The sequence below is a fragment of the Nerophis ophidion genome, linkage group LG28, assembly GCF_033978795.1.
Source record: "Nerophis ophidion isolate RoL-2023_Sa linkage group LG28, RoL_Noph_v1.0, whole genome shotgun sequence".
NCBI classification, from domain to species: domain Eukaryota; kingdom Metazoa; phylum Chordata; class Actinopteri; order Syngnathiformes; family Syngnathidae; genus Nerophis; species Nerophis ophidion.
In genome coordinates, this window is record NC_084638.1 from 17,649,691 (window position 1) to 17,665,664 (window position 15,974).

General features: G+C 39.2%; 3 protein-coding genes across 8 annotated transcripts in view; 2 read left to right on the forward strand and 1 right to left on the reverse strand.

Annotated features, from left to right (window-relative positions):
- Positions 1-15,974, reverse strand: part of LOC133545492 (major histocompatibility complex class I-related gene protein-like) — a 291,962-nt gene that overhangs the window by 242,728 nt on the left and 33,260 nt on the right. The window lies entirely within an intron of this gene.
- The window catches only part of LOC133545389 (gastrula zinc finger protein XlCGF57.1-like), a 262,634-nt gene that overhangs the window by 79,100 nt on the left and 167,560 nt on the right, over positions 1-15,974 (forward strand). The window lies entirely within an intron of this gene.
- LOC133545441 (zinc finger protein OZF-like) lies at positions 4,309-12,299 on the forward strand. The gene is made up of 2 exons (XM_061891047.1): positions 4,309-4,770; positions 10,038-12,299. Exons 1-2 carry the CDS (start codon positions 4,644-4,646, stop codon positions 11,297-11,299), a joined length of 1,389 nt encoding a protein of 462 aa, XP_061747031.1. The 5' UTR covers positions 4,309-4,643; the 3' UTR covers positions 11,300-12,299.

Genomic DNA, 15,974 nt, shown 5'->3' on the forward strand with positions numbered 1-15,974 from the left:
CCTCCTCTCATTACACCTACTCTCCTCTGGACTTTGTAATACTCTCTACCTTTTGTTTCCTTCTTCCAATTATCCTGCCACTTTTTATTGTGTTCTATCTTAATTATGTTCTTCACTTCTTCTTTCCTGTGCTTAATCTCCATGTTTACTTCTGTTTTAGTGCTTGTTTGTTTCGCATATCTATCAGCTAATTCATTCCCCACAACTCCTACATGAGCAGGAACCCAGAGAAATGTTACCACACCTCCCGCTTTATTTATTCTGCAGATTGTCTGAACTATTTCATAAACTATATCTTGTCTTGTTTCTGATGCTATGTTTTTTATGCTCATCAAAGCACTGCTGGAGTCCGAGCACACGACTACTTTCCTTGCTTTGTTTTCCTCTATCCAGTTAACTGCCATATAAATTGCGACCAAATCTCCCGTAAAATAAGTTAGTTTATCACCGATTCTTTTATTGAATACTATGTTTTCTTTTTGGATAACTGCTGCAGCTCCTACCTTACTATTTATAGTTTTTGATGCATCTGTGTATACCATGCTGTTGTCTAAAAACATTTCCTTAATCCCTTGTTCTATCTGGTAACTATCTAAATTAATATTCTTTAGTAATTGCATGTTTACCTTTGGAATGTCATACATCCACGGTGGTATTGCAGGAATTGGTACTGTAGGGCTAACGTTAATATTGTCAATTTGAGCTTTTTTACATATCTCTCCTATAATATACCCAAAACTATTCATTTTTTTCTTCCCTTTTTCTTGGCAGTTTATTAGCACTTGACGGGTTGGATGTCCTTGCTTGGATCATTTTAAGTTTGCCCAATAAACTGCTGACAGTTGATCTCTCCTCATGTCTAAAGGTTTTTCATTCATTTCTACTTGTAATGCTGCCACTGGAGTTGATTTAGTAACTCCACAACATAACCTTAAAGCCTGTGATTGGATCCTGTCTATTTTCCCAAGTAATGTTTTTGAAGCAGATTGATAAATAATGCATCCATGACCAATAACAGAAGGAATTAAAGTGATATATAATGTTTTTAATGTCAACCTATCAGCCCACCAATCTTTACCCCTCAAAGCCCTCATTATATTTAACACCTTTTTACTTTTCTCCACTATTTTGCTGATGTGGGTAACCAGTTCATATTCTTATCAAACCATATTCCTAAATATTTAAATACTTATATTTTCTCCACCAAGTTTAATTTGTAGCGTGTTTTGAACTTTCCTCTTTGTAAAATTCATGACATTAGTCTTTCCATCAGAGAATCTTAAACCCCAAGTTCCCGATTCTTGAACTTTATTTACCGCTTTTTGAATCTTCCTTTCTCTATAATTCTTATTTCTACCTCTCTTCCACATCACTCTATCATCACAAACAGTGCCACCTCCACCAACACTTCCACTTCACGAAACACTTAATTTATCATTATTGAAAATAGTACTGGACTTATTATACTCTCTTGCGGGGTCCCATTTTCCAATTCATATTCTCAACTATATTCATTCTCTATTTTTACAAACATGGTTCTACTTGCTATGAAGTCTTTTATTCATCTATACATTTTCCCTCTAATCAAAAATTAATTTAGTTTTATCAGCAACCCCTGTTTCCACAACATATAAGCTTTCTCTATGTCAAAAAATACTGCAATTATACTTTCTTTATTTATAAGTACTTATCTAATTTCCTCTTCCAGCTTCTAACGTAGAAGCTTAAAAACCTTACAATGATTCTTTCCGGGAGGCCTTCCTCGACAAACTGCACAAGCACAGATTTGCTCTCCCTCTTTTTTCCATATCTAAATGCCATCAATCTCTTCATCATTGTAAAAGTTCCCACTGACGATTGATTGCAGGGGCTTGCTGCAGCCGGCCTGGTGCGCGCCCGGCGCGCTCTTGGAGATGCGCCCAGCGCAGTGCACGCATAACTGCGCACTGGGGTTGTCGCGGGCCGGGACAGAGAGAGCCATGAAAGCCAAGTATTCTAAAATGTATTTCCATGAGAGCCATATAATATTTGTTTAACACTGAATACAACTAAACATGTGCATTTTTAAGTAAGACAAACATTTTTAATGTATGATAAGTCTCCTATTCTTTTTAATAACATCGTTTTTTTGAAGCTAGCCAATAATTAATAAAATACTTATTACCATTAATGTGACTTCTTGAACAGGTGTGGTAGAAAACGGATGGATGGATTCAAATGCATGACAATGTCTTATATTTTGAACTTTATTTTTAACACTGTGGTTACCAGCGGAATTATTCATTACTTATTGTGTTAAGCAATGTCAGTTAAAATTGATCTGAGAGCCAGATGCAGTCATCAAAAGTGGCCACATCTGGCTTGAGAGCCACAGGTTCCCTACCCCTATGCTAGATCCTGCTGCTTCAGTCTGCCGGCGACAAATTAAAAAACAGACTTGAATGTCTGCCTTGGGAATTGAGAATGTGAATATCCATCTGTGTGTAGCTGCTTTTGAGCTTCAAATTCTGGGCATGGTTCGCCATGCAGTAGATTTGTGAATAATGCTTAGAAGCTGGTCTGTGCCAAGAAAGCAATCTATTCAAATCAAATCTACCAGTATTGTCCAAAACAGGGGTCAAGGATGCAACCCGACTTTTGCCAGAAGCCTTTTGCTTCCTTTTTTGTGTTTTCCCGTGTTGTGAAAAGACCCTGAATTGCTCAATCTTAGAAGATCAGACTTTAATTCTGAGTTTCCAGGATTGAAGTACTTCTTCTGCTGGTCAAACATAGGCTCTGAAATTCTCCTGCAGGGGCATCCCGCTTGCCAATGATGTTCTGTGATTAGAATCAGAATCAGAAGTACTTTATTAATCCCCGAGAGCAAATTAAGATTTTCAGCACAATCCGATTCAAGAGCACCCAAACATTACAGGGAGACGGAACAGGATCGCAGATGGGTCTGCCTACTCCCGCCGACCCTTTCAAAAACGGTGAGAAACAGGTAAACGCTGGGGAGGGGGATGAATAAAATGGAAAAAAAAATTAGTCAAAGCCTGGGACCCTGGAGAAGTGGTCCAGAAAGAAGAAAACTTCATAGCCATTGCACACATAAACATATGTGTAAGAGGGAAACATCAAATAACACAAATGACATTAAAAGAGCAGAACTGATGCAAACCTGCTGTCACTCCAGCAGTGTTATTGCTACATACTGCTACAAAAGCAAAAGTAAAACAACAAAAAATAATGAACCAATAATATATATAGCGCATACACGATTGGACCCTGCATTGACAAGCAACCAAAAAAAAACACAATTTCAACACCCATATACACCGTGGTGGCCTCTGCGGTGTTTCACGCCATCATCTGCAGGGGTGGGAGGAGCATGGCCAGAGACAGGAGCAGACCCAAAAAAGCAACCAAGAAAGCCGCCCACCAACTCTCGGCCAGTTACAGTCCACATGGATAGGCGAAGATGCGTCCAAGGAGACCGAGGTGTCCGATACCAGCTCATTCAGCCAAGACACAGTGAAGCTTGTCCGTCCCGGTGCTCAGTGCCAGCTCCACAGCCCTGTCTCTTCATCCGCATCTACTCCAGTCTCTCCAAATGGACTCTGGTGTGGCAGAGACCCAGCAGCTGGTCTCTGATAGGCAGATCCAGAAGTTCACAAAAAAGCACCGCAGAAGTCACGAAAGTCATTCTTGTCACACAGTCCCAAAGGGTCCCCAACCAAAAGGCAAACAAAACCCACATGAAAACAAGAGGGAAACAGCAGGAACAGAAAAGGATGACACAAGAGCACAGAGCTCCTGCCACCAGCAGCCACTACATCTGTGACATCTTAATGAAATACTTGTATGTTTTAGTAATGTATGCAACAACAAGTAATATCTTACCTCGGAGTAAAAGGAAACACGAATGTGAAAATGAACAAGGTGTATCGCCACAATTTCAACCACTTTTACGCTTCTGTCATTGTAATGAATGATGCACGGGGGCGCTACTAACTCCCATTTATTTTTTAAATTTTGATATTTTTAAACGAAGCACTTATGGGAACCTAAAAAAATAAATTTTAAATTTTTTTGAATTCTGAAAAAAATAACTTATTATAAAACAATAAAACAATAGATTTATTTTCCATTTAAGGCTTCTGAACACATCTTTCATGTTTGTGTACAGATCTGTACGGTTTCATAATAAATACCGTATTATTTAATAACGTTTTTTGTATGTAATGGTTTATGATGACATTGTTATTGAAATACAGATGACACAAAAGAACCATGGTAAGTAAGTGTGGCAAAACAAGTTGATGGAAGTGACGTCGAGTACGCGCATGCGTGGATCGATCGGGTGATAAAGCAAGATGGCGTCTGACGGAGAAGTCCTAAACGCGGGCATTATATTTCTGTATTCTTACATATATGTTGTTTAATAGATTACACACGGCTAATAATTGTTTGTAGCCGGATACATTAGTCTGAGCGCACTTTGACACTTCTCCTGTTTGCCAGCTTCACTTAAGGTAGCTTGCAGCTAGTTTAGCTGGCTAGTTAGCTTAGCTTGTTAGCTGCTAACAAAGAGACGCGGAAGTTATTTAAACATCGCTAAGTAGGGAACTAATGTGAGTGTAAAGTGTTGTGATTGTCTGAAAATGTGCGAAAGAACGATAGCAAAGTACGAGGAGGAACTTTGTCCAACAAAAGAGGAGGACGAGCGACAACATCAACTACAGGATGTTTATTATAAGAAACATCATCAAGTTGTGTTACACAGAACAGGTTTGTTTACTTCTTACTCTCACATCTTTACTAACTTTGTACTTGATTATTAACTACATTCTTAAATATATTGTGTATAAGAAGTTTGGTTGTCTTGTGAGGATGATGTACATACAGTCGTGGTCAAAAGTTTACATACACTTGTAAAGAACATAATGTCATGGCTGTCTTGAGTTTCCAATAATTTCTACAACTCTTGTTTTTTTGTGATAGAGTGATTGGAGCACATACTTGTTGGTCACAAAAAACATTCATGAAGTTTGGTTATTTTATGACTTTATTATGGGTCTACTGAACATGTGACCAAATATGCTGGATCAAAAGTATAAATACAGCAATGTTATATATAGTATATCTACAGCAATTTTAGTGTACATACAACAATGTTAGTATATATGCAGCAATGACTGTGGGCACGGTGTTTCTAGTATATACGGGCCTCACCTTTTCTCCTCCAAACATATTGCTGGGTATTGTGGCCAAACATATCAATTTTTGTTTCATCTGACATCACATGGACAAAGAAAAGACCTGGAGTAAAGTTCTGTGGTCAGATGAAACCAAAATTGAGCTGTTTGGCTACAATAACCAGCAATATGTTTGGAGGAGAAAAGGTGAGGCTTTTAACCCCAGGAACACCATAGCCACCCTCAAGCATGGTGGTGGTAGATTTATGTTCTGGGTCTGTTTTGCTGCCAGTGAAACTGGTGCTTTTAATGTGACAATGAAAAAGGAAGATTACCTCCGAATTCTTCAGGACAACCTAAAATCATCAGCCCTGAGGTTGGGTCTTGGGCACAGGACAATGCCCCTAAACACACGTCAAAAGTGGTAAAGGAATGGCTAAATCAGGCTAGAATTAAGGTTTTAGAATGGCCTTCCCAAAGTCCTGTCTTAAACATTTGGACAATGCTGAAGAAACAAGTTCATGTCAGAAAACCAACACATTTAGCTGAACTGCATAAATTTTGTCTAGAGGAGTGGTCAAAAATTCAACCAGAATCTTGTGGATGGCTACCAAAAGTGCCTTATTGCAGGGAAACTTTCCAGGAGACATGTAACCAAATATTAAAATTGTACCTTCGCTTCATCCAAGCAGTCATGACATTTTCTCACCAGTATATTGGTTTTTTTCTCCGTCTAAGCATGTCAGCATCATCCTCCATCTTGTCATTGATGATGTGGCCTAAGTATTGGACATTGTTGCACACAGACAGGGTTTGACCAGACAAATAGAAACCTGGGAAATTAAGATGGTGATCCTCCTTGGTTCTACATATCATTACCATACTCTTTGTGGCATTATACTTGATGTCAAACTTGACTCCATAGTCTGAGCATATGTTAAGAAGCTGGTGGAACCCTGCACTACTGGGAGATATAATGGCCAAATCATCAGCGTACATAAAGTGGTTGATTAAGGTGTTCCCCATGATGCACCCTGTTCTGCATTCTCCCACTGCCTTGACAGGTCATCCATAGACAGGCTAAATAGGCCTGGTGATAGAAGCCCACCCTGCCGTACCCCATTGCCAACTCTAAATGGAAAAAATAAACTACTCCCCCCATTTTACCTGCTTTGTCTGCCTGTCGTACCAATATGCCAGAATATACCCAGATTGGTGGGTATATTGCTTCAGATTGGTGAAGAGTTTGAGATGGTTAACTCGGTCAAATGCCTTATATGCATCAATAGACCCTACCAACATTGTAGGGCCCTGCGCTCTGTATCTTTCTACTGCTTCTTTTAAAGCAGGGGTGCCCATTACGTCGATCGCGAGCTACCAGTCGACCGCGGGGGGTGTGTCAGTCGATCTCCAGCCAGGCTTTTAAAAAAAATAGACATAAAAATTAGTGGTCATCAATCTTCACCAAGACGTCACTTAAATGACATTCACGGTACCGGAGGGTCTTGTGAGATGACGCTGGCTGCTGCAAGATCATTATTATGAAAATATGACCGAGAGGAAGGCGAGAAACACTTTTTATTTCAACAGACTCTCGCGCCATACCTTCCGTCAAAACTCTAAAGGCCGACTGCACATTTCCTATCTTCACAATAAAAGCCCTGCTTCATGCTGCCTGCGCTAACTAAATACAGAGCTTCCGAAAACTCGCGTGCACAAGCGATCCCTCAGAAAGCTGGCGTGCACATCACTTGTGCACGCCAGCTTTCCGAGACTATTATTTTGTTAGCGCAGGCAGCATGAAGCAGGGCTTTTATTGTGAAGATAGGAAATGTGCAGTTGGCCTTTAGAGTTTTGACGGAAGGGACGGCGCGAAAGTCTGTTGAAATAAAAATAGTTTCTCGCCTTCCTCTCTGTCATTTTTTCATAATAATGAACTGGCAGCAGCCAGCGTCATCTCACAAGACCCTCGGGTGCCGTGAATGTCAATCAAGCAAGCTACGGAATTTGCCGCCAATGTTTTTCTTGTAAAGTGTATGGAAGCTGGATGAATTAGATGCCATGAAAAACAGAGGTTTTCTTTTTGATTGGTGCACTAATTGTAAGTGTATCTTGTGTTTTTTTATGTTTTAATAAAAAATAAAAATAATAATATTTTTTTAAATTCTTATTAAAAAATAATAACAATTAATAAAAAAATATTCTGCGGCCCGGTACCAATCGATCCGGGCCCCGGCCCGCTGGTTGGAGACCACTGCTCTAGATAACATTCTGGCTTGGGCGATAGGTCAATAATTGTCCTTAGTCCCTTCCTTACCAGCCTTGTCTTTGATGACAGCTACTAAAATAACTGTCGGCATAGCAGCTGGCAGGATGCAATGCATTACCAACCCACCAATATATACCTACTGCATGTACATAAAACCTTAATGGAGGTGTTTGGATGTTTTTTAAGTTCCTTGTAGGCAGAATAATGCAACTCTAATAGCATCTATTGTAATCAGACTTTTGATCGCATTATTTACTATTTAGATTGCATAAAAAAGAAAAAAAGATGTGTTCTTGATAGGCAAAATACAATAAATTGTGGTTCCCTTTTATATGAGGTGAAGTATATTTATTTAGTGCTTTCCTCTAGTGACTGAGAGCGCTATACATAGTGAAACCTAGGGCCGGGCAATATGGCCTTTTATTAATATCTCAATATTTTTAGGCCATGTTGCGATGTACGATACATATTTCAATATTTTGCCTTAGCCTTGAATAAACACTTGATTCACATAATCACAGCAGTATGTTGATTCTATGTGTCTATATTAAATTATTCCTCTTCATACTGCATTAATATATGCTCATTTTAAACTTTCATGCAGAGAGGGAAACCACAAGTCAATTTAGCAAAACTGTATTTATTAAACAGTTATTAAGCAGTGGCACAATAATTCATGTAATTTCAAAACAAATTGCAAGATTGTCAGAGACATTTTAAAGCAAGCTATCAGTGCATTTTTGTGCATGATGTCACTACTCCAGTACAATAGTTAAAAAATACTAAAGTGCACTTTTGTGCATGATGTCACACAAGATATTTCCATAACTGAGCTGCATAATAGCAAATCAAATAGTGTATATCCTTCGCTATGTGGTACGTTCCTGCGGACGTTATCTCCCTCTGTTGTTGACTAGTTTTTTTATACGGTGTTGATCTGGAAATGGTTGCTTCGGCATTTTGTTTGCTGTGGCACCGAACGGAAATGTTGACATGCCGAGTTTCAAGCTCTCTTCATTCTCTAGTGGGTGACTTTTCAAATGATGCTACAAATTAGCAGTGCTGCTACTTTTTGGAGCAACGCTTTTGTCGCATAATTGTTCAACATCTTCCCGCTTGAAGCCAGACGATGGACTCCCTGCTGTTTTTCTTGAGAATTCATTCTTTCTTCATTAGTTACCAGATTTGCACCTTGTCCGCCCTGAGATCAATAGGTTGGGAGTTCAAACCCCGGCCGAGTCATACCAAAGACTATAAAAAAATCGGACCCATTGCCTCCCTGCTTGGCACTCAGCATCAAGGGTTGGAATTGGAGGTTAAATCACCATTAATGATTCCCGGGCGCGGCACCGCTGCTGCGCACTGTTTCCCTCACTCCCCAGGTGGTGATCAAAGGAATGGGTCGAATGCAGAGGGCAAATTTCACCACACCTAGTGTGTGTGTGTGTGTGTGTAACAATCATTGGTACTATAATTTTAACTTTTTTTCTCTAGTATTACCACTCGCAACACATCGTTAGCGGGGCAGCACGCTGGCTGAGGGGTTAGTGCATTTGCCTCACAATACGAAGGTCCTGATTAGTCCTGGGTTCAATCCTGGGTTCGGGATCTTTCTGTGTGGAGTTTGCATGTTCTCCCCATGACTGCGTGGATTCCCTCTGGGTACTCCAGGTTCCTCCCACCTCCAAAGACATGCACCTGGGGATAGGTTGATTGGCAACACTAAATGGGCCCTAGTGTGTGAATGTGAGTGTGAATGTTGTCTGTCTATCTGTGTTGGCCCTGCGATGAGGTGGCGACTTGTCCATGGTGCACCCCGCTTTCCACCCGATTGTAGCTGAGATAGGCACCAGCGCCCCCCCGCGACCCCAAAGGGAATAAGCATTAGAAAATGGATGGATGGAACATATCGTTAGCATCACAGCTAATGTTACCCATGTCGCTACCTCTCTGCTCGGGGAGGGCGTGTGACGTTGCACGCGTGATAGTATGAGACGTATGTAAGACGGTGCGCTTGTTTTATGTCTCTGTGAGAAGAAAAGACAATAACGAGTGGGATATGCATGAAGTGTAATGCCTGCAGCTAAAAGCAACTCTGTGACAACATATACTCGAATATCACAATATAGTAATGTTTTATATCGCACAGAGACAAATCCGCGATATATCGATATATAGCTCAGCTCTAAGCATTGCTTTCAGTACCTGAGCATGACCACAAGGTGGCGCCATAGCAGAGACAACAATACAGAATACAGTTTTACGCTGGAGACAACCTAAACTTTTCTCTAAGTTTATACATTAGTAACTGACATTAAAGTCACAGGGGGCACTTGAGCCTATCCCAGCTGCATTTAAGTGGAAGGGAATTTATGGCAATATAGATTTTAGGCCATATTGCCCACCCCTCGTAAAAAAGTGGCCTTCTTTTCCTTTGAATAATCTTGTAAAGAGCAGTGTGTTTGTTTTCAGGCCTATTCATATAATAACTTGTTATTTTAAATACATAGACTGTAAACTTACCGAATGCCTCGTGTGACTGAGCAAATCTGGACATTTCTTAAGCATGTTTTTCATTTTGTGTTCTACAGACGTCTGTGAAGAACAACTTCTGCCTGAAAAACCGGAGTGTAGCTTCAGGATGGTGAAAGAGGATCCATCAAAGAGGAAGACCAGGTGTTACGGAACCTCCGGCGTCTCCTTTTCCTCTTTGACACAGACCCTTCCTTGTAAAAAGGAAGAGGAATACTCACTGACCCTCCACATTAAAGATGAAGAGGAGGAACACAGCATCAGTCAGGAGGGAGAGCATATTGAAAGACTGGTGGAGTTCCCAGTGACTGGTGTCCCTGTGAAGAGTGAAGATGAAGAGGTCAAAGGTGAAAGTGAGGAGAAGAGAGAGGCGGAGCCTCCAAGCAGCAGCTCAACACAACACATGACAACAGAAGCTGATGGAGACCACTGTGGAGGATCACAAGCAGACAAGCTCTTAGCTCCACTATCAGATAGTGAGGACACAACGTCACACTCTCCTGACACTGATGATGAAGACTCTAAAGATGATAAGACATGTCACACTGACAACACTCACTTCACATGTTCTCACTGTGACAAAACCTTTAAATACCATTGTCATCTGAAAACACACATGAGAAGACACACTGGAGAAAAGCCTTTTATATGTTCAATCTGTAGTAAAGGTTTTGTAGAAAGTCGCTATTTGAAACTACATTTGAAAACACACACTGGTGAAAAACTGTTTTCCTGCTCAGAATGTGGTAAATGTTATACTAACAGTCAGAGTTTAAAAGTACACATGAGAACACACACAGGAGAAAAACCTTTTTCTTGTTCATTCTGTGGTAAAGGTTTTACAAAAAAAAACTTGTTAAACCAACACATGCCAATACACACTGGAGAAAAACATTTTACCTGTTCAATATGTGGTAAAAGTTTTACACACAGTCAGAGTTTGAAAAAACACACAATGTTACACTCTGGTGAAAAACCTTTTATCTGTTCAATCTGTGGCTCATCTTTTCCAAGGAAGGAATCTATGAAAGTGCACATGAGAACACACACTGGTGAAAAACCTTTTTCCTGTTCAGTCTGTGGTAAAGGTTTTGCAGAAAGTAAATATTTGAAAAAACACACTAAAACACACACTGGTGAAAAATCACACACCTGTTCAATCTGCAACAGAAGCTTTTGTGAACGATCAAACCTTAGAGCACATATGAGAACACACACAGGAGAGAAAATGCTGAGTTGCAGTGTGTGTGGTGAAAGATTCTCTTATAAAAAGCAATGTAAGAAACACAAGTGTGCTGGTGAGAACAGCAGCAGCAAATGAAACTGCAGGATTTGAAATAAACCTTCAAAACTTTAATTTTTACTTTCTAGCAACATCAGCACATATAACATGTGTGACATTGTTGTTTGTGTAACAATATTTTAATATGCTTCTACATTTAGAGATTAGTTATTTTATATTACTGTTTTTTTTTTTAACCCGAGTTCATGCAAAGCCATTTATCAACAACACCCAGAAACGCCGCCTGCTTCGCAGGGCCCGAGATCATCTAAGATTGACTGATGCAAAGTGGAAAAGTGATATGTGGTCTGACGAGTCCACATTTCAAATTGTTTTTGGAAACTGTGGACGTGGTGTCCTCCAGACCGAAGTTTAAAAGCACCATCCAGATTGTTATAGGCGCAAGGTTTAAAAGCCAGCATCTGTGATGGTATGTGGGTGTGTTAGTGCCCAAGGCATGGGTAACTTACACATCTGTGAAGGCACCATTAATGCTGAAAGGTACATACAGGTTTTGGATCAACATATGTTGCCATCCAAGCAACATAATTTTCATGGATGTCCCTGCTTATTTCAGCAAGACAATGCCAAGCCACATTCTGCACGTGTTACAACAGCGTGGCTTCGTAGTAAATGAGTGTGGGTACTAGACTGGCCTGCCTGTAGTCCAGACTTGTCTCCCTTTGAAAATGTGCGGCGCAATATGAAGCCTAAAATACCACAACAGAGACACTGGACTGTTGAACAACTTAAGCTGTACATCAAGCAAGAATGGGAAAGAATTCCACCTGAAAAGCTTAAGAAATTAGTCTACTTAGTTCCCAAACGTTTACTGAGTGTTGTTAAAAGGAAAGGCCATGTAACACAGTGGTAAAAATGCCTCTGTGACAACTTTTTTTTAATTTATTGCTGTCATTAAATTATAAGTTAATGATTCTTTGCAAAAAAATAAAAAATATATTTCTCAGTTCCAACATTAAATATCTTGTCTTTGCAGTCTATTCAAATGAATAAAAACAATTAAAAGATTTGCAAATTATTGGATTCTGTTTTTATTTTCCATTTACACAGCATGCCAACTTCACTAGTTTGGGGTTTTGTAGATTCATAATACAATTTTACATGTATTTATAATGGTGCTTTGTATATGTGTTTGACATTTTTAAGTGTTACATATTTTTAATTGTAATTGTTAATGATCCCATACATTAGCACCTTTATATGATATACATATTTACTGGTTCACATCCGAAACATCTTCTGGACACTTCAGGAAGCATTATTATTTACTTTATACATCATTCGAACAGTAGTCTTTTATACAATTCAAAAATGTGTGTCTTTATGAATCATTTGTTGGGTCTTTATAGTCCATTTTATTATTATCTTTATTACTCTCTTTTGTAATATGATGATTGTGTTGTGATTGTTTTATATGTACGTCCCCAGACCTTTATGCAATATAAAAGTGAGAGAAAATAGCTGAATTGTTTGTGGAAGGATGGTTTTCTTTTAACAAATCTACAATTGTGGATTTTAAAAAAAAATCCCCATTGTTGTGTTTTAGGCATTTTTCTTAACGTTTTTTTTTATTTTTTTTAACATCCCCAAAGCAATATCAATATCAATCAAAGTTTGGAATGTCAGGCAAAAGCCAATGTTGTACATGTACTTTGCATACATTTATAAATATAAACTGTTTATTTTGTTTCCCTATCACAGAACGAACAAGTGTTTTATTCAACTGCAAAACAACATACTAAAAATTATTTTAAGTGGTCGATTCTTTTTTTTTGTTTTTGTTAGATTAACTCATTTGCCTTTGGAAGAATGGAAACTTCGAAGTCATTAGTATATATATATATATATATATATATATATATATATATATATATATATATATACATATATATATATATACATACAGAGGTGGGTAGACTAGCTAGAAATTGTACTCAAGTAAGAGTACTGTTACTTTAGAGATTTATTACTCAAGTAAAAGTAAGGAGTAGTCACCCAAATATTTACTTGAGTAAAAGTAAAAAGTATGTTGTGAAAAAACTACTTAAGTACTGAGTAACTGATGAGTAACCTGTTCGTTTAATGATTACGGCACAAAAACATAAAAATAGCAATGAACAAATTCAGAGCCAGGAATATCTCAACCAACAAAAACAATAATATATACTAAATAATAGTACATTGAAATAAGGCACATTGAGCCACAATAAATTAACAGCACCATAGGCTCAGTAGGCATTCATTGATTGATTAATTGATTGATTGAAACTTGTATTAATAGATTGCACAGTACAGTACATATTATCAATTACTTAATAAATGACCAAGTCGAGATGATCTACCTCATATATACATATACATACACACACATATTATACACACACACACATATATATATATATATATATATATATATATATATATATATATATATATATATATATATATATATATGTATATATATATAAATACATACATTTATATATACAGTACATAATTTATATTTATTTGTTTTGCCGTTTTTGTTGACATGTTTAAGGTGTTTTAATGAATATATATGCATGTTTAACATATAGATTCCTATCTTTCATGAAGGCAAGCATATAAGTTGGTGTATTACCTGATTCTGATTACTTGCATTGATTAGAATCAGACAGTAGTGCTGATAACATCCACGTTTTCAAATGGAGGAGAAAAAAAGTTCCTCTTTTCCATCTAATAAAGAGGGGCTTCACGGTGGTCGAGGGGTTAGTGCGTCTGCCTCACAATACGAAGTTCCTGCAGTCCTGGGTTCAAATCCAGGCTCGGGATCTTTCTGTGTGGAGTTTGCATGTTCTCCCCGTGAATGCGTGGGTTCCCTCCGGGTACTCCGGCTTCCTCCCACCTCCAAAAACATGCACCTGGGGATAGGTTGATTGGTAACACTAAATTGGCCCTAGTGTTTGAATGTGAGTGTGAATGTTGTCTGTCTATTTGTGTTGGCCTTGCGATGAGGTGGCGACTTGTCCAGGGTGTACCCCGCCTTCCGCCCGATTGTAGCTGAGATAGGCGCCAGCGCCCCCCGCGACCCCAAAGGGAATAAGCGGTAGAAATGGATGGATGGATGGACCACATGAAAGTCATTGGTTTTTGGCATCTTATTTGTCCAGCTTCCATATTTGTTTTTATACACTTTACAAGAAATACATTGGCGGCAAACTCCGTAGCTTGCTAGCTTGTTTGCGCTGGCTTTCGGAGACTCTTATTTTGTTAGCGCAGGCGCAATGGAGTGGCACTTTTATTGTGAAGACAGGAACTGTGCGGTCAGTCTTTGGGCTTTTGACGGGAAGTACGGTTGAAATAAAAAGTGTCTTTTTTCCTTTACACTTTTGATTGATTGATTGAAACTTTAATTAGTAGATTGCAAAACTCACACCGAGTGGGACGTCGGTGACAATGATGACTATGAGAACCTTGGAGAGGACTAAAGCAATGGATGTCGAGCGGGTCTAACATGATACTTTGAAAGTTCAATACATAGTGGCTCCAACACAGCCGCGAGAGTCCAGTCCAAAGTGGATCCAACACAGCAGCGAGAGTCCCGTTCACAGCGGAGCCAGCAGGAAACCATCCCAAGCGGAGGGGGATCAGCAGCGCAGGGATGTCCCAAGCCGATACACAGGCGAGCGGTCCATCCTGGGTCCCAACTCTGGACGAGCGGTTCATCGAGAGTTCCATCCTGGGTCCCGACTCTGGACGAGCGGTTCATCCTGGGTCCCGACTCTGGACAGCCAGTACGTCATCCATGGCCACCGGATCGGACCGGACCCGCTCCACAAGTGGGACATAGGAGAAAAAGAAAAGAAACGGCAGATCAACTGGTCTAAAAAGGGAGTCTATTTAAAGGCAAGAGTATACAAATGAGTTTTAAGGTGAGACTTGAATATTTCTAATTCTTATATATATATATATATATTGTTTTGTTTTATTTTTTAATGATTTTTTTTTCAAAATACAGTAGAGAAGAAATAGTACATAATTTAATAAATATGATGTGCAGTAATTTGAATATTTTGAATTGTGAATTATATTTTATATAGCGCTTTTCTCTAGTGACTCAAAGCGCTTTACATAGTGAAACCCAATATCTAAGTTACATTTAAACCAGTGTGGGTGGCACTGGGAGCAGGTGGGTAAAGTGTCTTGCCCAAGGACACAACGGCAGTGACTAGGATGGCGTAAGCGGGAATTGAACCTGCAACCCTCAAGTTGCTGGCACGGCCACTCTACCAACCGAGCTAGGTTTTAGAAAGGCCTTCCCAAAGTCCTGACTCAAACCCTTTTGATTGATTGAAACTTTTATAAGGAAATTGCACAGTACAGTACATATTGAAATTGCACAGTACAGTACATATTCCATACAATTGACCACTAAATGGTAACACCCAAATAAGTTTTTCAACTTTTTTAAGTCGGGGTCCACGTTAATCAATTCATGGAACATGCGGACAATGCTGAAGAAACAAGTCCATGTCAGAAAACCAACACATTTAGCTAAACCGCACCAATTTTGTGAAGAGGAGTGGTCAAAAATCTCAAGCAGAAGCTTGTGAATGGCTACCAAAAACGCCTTATTGCAGTGAAATTCGCAAAGGGACATATAAGCGAATGTTAACATTGCTGTATGTATACTTTTGACCCAGCACATTTGCTC